General features: G+C 45.4%; 1 protein-coding gene across 1 annotated transcript in view; it reads right to left on the bottom strand.

Moving 5' to 3' along the window:
- Positions 1–1,882: 1,882 nt before the first annotated feature.
- Positions 1,883–6,484, bottom strand: part of T265_05025 (hypothetical protein) — a gene marked incomplete at both ends in the record, with an annotated part of 32,888 nt that continues 28,286 nt past the window's right edge. Inside the window, one exon of the mRNA XM_009169925.1 lies at positions 1,883–2,850. Within this exon, the coding sequence (XP_009168189.1) occupies positions 2,746–2,850 (105 nt within the window). The remainder of the gene's footprint in view (positions 2,851–6,484) is intronic.

Genomic DNA, 6,484 nt, shown 5'->3' with positions numbered 1-6,484 from the left:
ATGATTTCGCACATTTCAGCATTGCCTCAGTTACAGACGTAAGACCTGCAGATTGGGAGCTGGGATATAAGTGAATGGATACTTGTTGGCCACCTGACCAGAATAGATCAAATCCCTGGAAGCTTCTACTTTCCATTGTACTTAGGCTGCACTGAGGAATGCCAACATACCGCAGCTTATGTAACTTGTCAGTTCTGCCAGTCTGTTTGCTTTTTTAGACTGTGCAGCAAATATGCGACAAATCGGTGCAACAGCCAAACAGTTGAGTTTTACACTCCTATTGGTAATAGAATTGCCGGATTTGTTGACAGTGACAATTAGACTGCCGTGAAACACCGAATAGACAAACATACATGTGCAGTTTCACTTTTAAAATCCTTGACTTTACTGATCGTACAGAATCACCAGTTGAAGGGTCACAGGATTTGGTGATGGTTGTCATTTAGATGAGTCCTGCGTGTATCAGTGGAGAAGTGGTACGACGTTTGCCTCGTATATAAGAAGTTCTGGGTTCAAATCCTCGAACGACCAAGGACATGCGCGAGTGCCAACAAAACTCGAGTGCAGTGCTCTCCGTTTTTGTCTGAACTAACCGAAATCGTTGGATCAAAACAGTTCAAAGAGAGGGATGTGAACACATGTACTTAGAATCTCGCAACCAACCACAACAGCAAACTGAATGGTTTATCAACCTAAGTTTTGAAAGCGGTTGACTACGAATGTCAGCTAAGTGTCATGGTGCATACTACCGATGAAGCATGCGAGTAGCGCCTGGTCTGGTGTTCAAGCTCCGCTCCGAATCTGGTGAAAGGTGAATGTTGGTACGGAAATTACTGAACCACTTTGCAGCGCCCGTTCGTTATTATTTAATATTCAAAGAACGTCCGCCTGAATTCAAGAGAACGCTTCAGAATGCTGACTTCTCAAAAACTCTGTGCAGATGGGATAACTGTGTTCGCTAATAGACAACCTCACAGTAAAGGGCCTTGATCCTCACTATCTGATTCCGATTAATCTGGTAGTAGGGTTTTCGGATGCTTGCTTGCAATAACACTGATTGTGCCGCTCTAATTGAGTAACAAATGCGAAAAACTCGAGCCTGAGCAGGGCTTCAAGGAATTTTATTCTTCAGTCGCGTTTACTTGTATTGTACGACAGACCAAAGCTAGAACACTTCTGTGTTGAAGGAATAGCCTACATTAGGCAAGAAAACACCTAGTTTGTTCAAACTAGATGAAGTGCTAGAGAAATTTCGTCAATTTTACTTTGTCTTCCGAAAATACCGTACCAGGTTCTGATAGTTAAGGGCCATAGATGAACTAATTTACTTGAATTTGTAGCTCTTATTCCAATAAGGATAGTTGTATGAACGATCAAAGTGTACTGAGTAGACTGACATTCCCATCAATGAAATGCCATTTCGACAGCGGTTGCCGCCACAACCCCTAAGCTTGAAAACTGATCAGTAACAGTTATTGGAGTTAGCGTTCCTGGGACACGCAACCGAGTTCCAGGTGAAGCTCGTTTATGTTATCCGCAACTGAATGTGTTGTACTGTTGCAGTGAGTCGCATCATATTTACCCTAGCGCTATATCCGAGATATTAAAGCATACTTTCTTGCAATAGAACTTTTTGCCAGGCTGCTGAAAACTTTCCGACTTCCGAACGCAGCGTGTTATGTCCAGAGCTCACGCTCTTTCAAATACAATTATTGGAAATATTTAATTCGTAACTAAAACGTTTGCTTTGGTATGAAAGCTTGGTAAGTTTTCCGGAAATTCTAACGTGGCCACCTTTCTCTGCCCCCGCCCCCAGGACTAGATAGATAGATAGATAGATAGATAACCTGTCAAGAACACCAGAAACCTCGAAAAGCACACCTTTCGACGAAGACTGTCTTGTAACGCACACAGCATACTTCATAAAAAGCATGATGGCTCAGTAGCAGACGGAAATAACCGATAGGCTGAAGGTATATACGGGCCGCGGACCATTCTCTCAGGGAGTTTGTGCCTTGAAAAGCGTTCCAAAGTGAAAAGACAAGCACAGGGAAGTGCGCTTGTACGTTGTACATTCACATTTCTACATAGCACGTCTGTGAGTGTAAAAGTGCACTTGGCTCGAAAAAAATGCAGAAATACTGCAGAACCTGGTACAAAGTTTTCTGCTTTGTGTGAGTGTTATGGGGGTGCGTGAACACGCTCGCTCACATGAGCAAGACGGACCGAAAACTGCAGTGAATAACAACGATAGGTGGCGAATTAAAAAGAGTGGAGATAAACGATCACAAGTAACAGTGTCGGATGTTCTTGATTTGTGTGGAAAGTTGTAAACAAGTTTGAAGAAAAACGCACGCAAGAAATAAGATTCACACAAGCGGATAAGGATACAAGGGGAGGAGGTAGATGGGGGTGGAACGATCACCACCGTCACCATCGGTACGCGATTAGAAGACTATGACAAAACGAAGGTGTCTGGCGACAAACGAAATAACATGCTGAAAGGCATGGAGGCCAGCTACCCCGAAACCAGCTAACACACCGATGGCATTCTGATGCACAGAGAACGGAGTGACCGACAAATCGATAGCTTACACACGAATACGTATTCGGTTGGAAGGCACCGCTCATCTCCGTCGCCAGGAAAAGCGAAGTAAGCGGAAACACCGACCTATCCGTAGAAGGATAGTACTCCAGGGGCAAAATACGGTGTACAATGGGGGAGTTGAGGATAAAATACTGTGATCACGTGACGCGGGGCTGTGCCACACGTGCTGCAGGCTGTTGCTGGGTCACTGGAGTCATTCCATGATACTGGTACTTGGCTTTCTTCTCCGATGGCTTCAGTACCTGGGTGCATCGGACAAAAGTAATAAGTTAGAATGCAGAAAATGGGATATGACCTTGTAAAGAACGACAGGGTAACCAAAGTTACGTGAGTGAAGACAAGTTTGGGCTCCGGCTCACGTGGTGCATCATTTGCCAGTAAAATATTTTCCTCGCACTAGATTTTGAGGGCAACAAACGTCCTATTTTGGGAGATTTCAGCGAAATTCGTTACAGTCCCATCCAACGTCTCAAAAAATCGTAGCCACAAAAAATTGTCGCCTCTCTGGCCATAGAGGATTACATTTCATGTAAGTTGACAAACCGATGATATATCATGTTCGGCACGAACCATCAAATTCAGAACCTCGATAGAGAAAAACACGTGGGCTTTTTCTTCCAAAACGAGTCATTCGAAGTGATGACTACTTGACACGAATTGTGTGATTGACAGATGAGTGGCGCTACATCGTAATTAAGAGCACTTTAGCCACAAAACAGATAAGCTGATATCCCAGGCAGGAAATTGCACTGGAGATTCTTAAGGGTGACAGTTAACCGGGACGAAATGATATTCTCCCTATGAAAGAGCACTGAACAAGAATGAAGTTGCCATGAGATGACATTTCCGTGTAGAAGTGTTTCATTAGCGCAAAAACTCCTATTCATAACGAGAAAAGACCTGAAAACGTCAGCCTCCTAGAACACGCTAAACCATAAGACGTGATCACTAAGCTCTCCGTTAATCGTGTGTGAAGATTATCTCCGGGAATATCGTCCTGTCCAGCAATGAATGTTTCGCTAATCGGGCGAGCACAACAAAAGGTGTACCGTCAACCACGTGGCCATCATCATTTAGCCTAATTGAACCTATCCACACTTCAGAAGACTAGTGTGACAATCATCAGTAACTAAGTTGAGTGATAAATACCACTGTAACTAGGCTTGAGAGCAAACGCGTAAGTTGGATGTTATTGAAGTGAAAGAGCCCAAACACAGAAAATTATTCTACTACTGAGCCAGAGTAATCACGACTAGGCAAATTTTATTGTGTCAACCGATTATCTATTCAATTTAATTTATCAGCTATAAACCGCGTACCATGGGCACACTGATTCCAGCTGCTACAGTTTCGATCACCTGAAAGTTAGAGAGTGTGGGGGACATACTGCCAAGCCTTGGAGGTGATGGAATGTTTACTTAGCCACGCACTGAAGGCGACAGCTTTGCGGCAGAAGCGCCACTGACTACGCGATCGGACCATTTCTATCAGTGTCAATAACAACTGGTGAGTTGAGTTACCCATCCGGTGAGGCGGCAGTTATCGACCGTACTCAGTTAAAAAAAGCGTTCAGCTGTAGCACCCTTCCGGTGCCTAGCTGCCATGCCACCCGAAGGAAGCACGAGGGCTGGGATACTGCCAGGTTGCCCAGGCCTAGACAGGGGAAGTCGAGTGGCGGAGGGCGGATTCGAACCACGGACCTTCCGGTCAATAAATCCGCGCTCTAACCACTTGGGCCATCTCGCCCCAGGTTAGTGTTCTCATATTCCACCGCCAGGTCATGCCATGTCTACCACTCGGAAGCTTCCATTCAGAAGGGTGTGGACGATAAGAGTTCTGCAAGGCAGATGGTCTTCTGGCACGCGAAGCACATGTTCTAACTAGCGTAACCTATGGAGCCTAAGTAACTCATCTCTATCGCGGGAGAGTTCCTTCTTCCAACGACCACCTGGCGTGCCTCAGCATTACTAATCCGGTAGTCCCATCGGAGCCGACCAATGTTTCGGAGTGACCGATTCTCAAACACTGACATCTCTAGTACACGTCCTATGCGTGTACAGGCCACGTCTCTGATCCATAAAACAGTATGGATCGCACTGCCCTTGACAGACAATCTGACTTCATGTTGGCGACATAGGTGTCGGACATGGGCAAAACCTGCCCTAGCCTTCCCGATTCAAGAAGTAATCTTACCTCCAGCCAGTTCAACGGAACATACACAACTGCCCAGGTAAACAAATTTATACGTCACGTCGATTGGCTCACCTGTAAGCATGAGGTTGGGGTTCGATCCCACCCAGCCGTGTACAAGCACTTTACATTTTGCAGGTGTGCAGCGCAGGCAGCACATCAATAGGAAAGTTGAAGAGCAAAGGTGTTATACCACAGGACGTGGTGAACTCAAACGAAATCTGGCGGTATATTTGTGCGCGACCACAGGAGTTCACATACATTGCTCTCAAAAGGGACATAAATTTGGAAAGGACACCTTTGATCGCCAAACAATGCCACAGTTTCTGATAATCGACAGTGTAAAAGGTTGTCTTCAGATCAAGGAAAGATAAAACGTGGGATGTTTGGAGGATTTTAGCTGTCTCATCGCTGGTTCAAAGAAACGTGACTGATCGCAGTTAGTCGCATGTTTGTCTCCATCCGATCATGCGACTATATCATATGCGTGATTTCCTCTTTGTAGCTGTCACTGCGACGACAAAGCACATAACCAAAGATCTGCCACTAACATCCTTTATAGAGTACGCAAAGACAGACAATTTTGGGTCCAGAACGAATGATAGAAAAATTAGATCAACTGGTAAAGGTGCACCGTAATACAGAAGCTTAAAGAGGAACTGATCTGAACAGTTCAAACCTGAGCGCGAACTTCGATCGGCTTTTGTCAGAACTACCAGCAAAAGCTTATGCTACCGGAAACAGCCATGCCCTATATCAACTGACATGATCGAATGCGGTAGGAAAGCAACAGTCGGTGAAAAGACAGGTGAAAAAGTTGACTAGTTAGTTCACTCGTAAAAACGCCGACTGGGATGATGGGCCGAACATGTCAAAGAACGGTTTACTTGGCATCCTGCAACGGAGTTGTTCAAGATAGCGCATACGCGACATGGAAACGTAAACCTTAATCGCCCGTAAGGGCAAAAAATAAAGTACGAAATATCGGTACTGAAACGTGAGAATGCACCACGATCGCACACTCTGTGTCCAGCCTTTTTCAAAGAAGGCGGATAAGCTCAATGGAACGATATGGAGTGAACGGAAAGTGACTGTAGAATGCGGCATGTCGACAGTTATTCCTATCTTCAAAAAGGGAACACGGACGCTGTGTGAAAACCACCGCTGCATCAGCCTGGTAGCTGAGATATCCAACGTGTACTCTGAGCTTATCCTTCGGAGGTTAACTGGACAGAGGAAGATACAGATAGGTGAAAACCAAGCTGGGTTCCGTCCTGCAAGAGGAAGTATCGATCACATCTTCATCCTCCGACGATTCTCGAACAGCGATACTGCTTCCAGCAACCATCAATCGTTGTGTTCCTTTATCTGAAAGCTGCCCTTGGCCCTGTGGATCGTCAGACACTTCGACAGTGTCTACGGCGCAAAGCTGCTCCCCATAAATACTTGACCCTCCTTAAGGAGCTGCATGCCACCTCCCGCAGACGTGAGAATGTCGACGAGAAGCTCTCGCTTCGGTTCAACAAAATCAAGTGGTATCAGGCATGACCAGCCTCTTATACCTTTTCTTTTCAACTCCGTCAATGTTACGATTATGGAAGACTCACTACCAGACATAGGTGGCGAGAGTGCCAAAATGCTTATCTCCTGCGTACATGAGATGGATTCCGCTACAAGAATTTTTAT

The sequence above is a fragment of the Opisthorchis viverrini genome (genome assembly GCF_000715545.1).
Source record: "Opisthorchis viverrini unplaced genomic scaffold opera_v5_91, whole genome shotgun sequence".
NCBI lineage: Eukaryota > Metazoa > Platyhelminthes > Trematoda > Opisthorchiida > Opisthorchiidae > Opisthorchis > Opisthorchis viverrini.
This window is presented reverse-complemented; position numbering and strand designations above follow the sequence as displayed.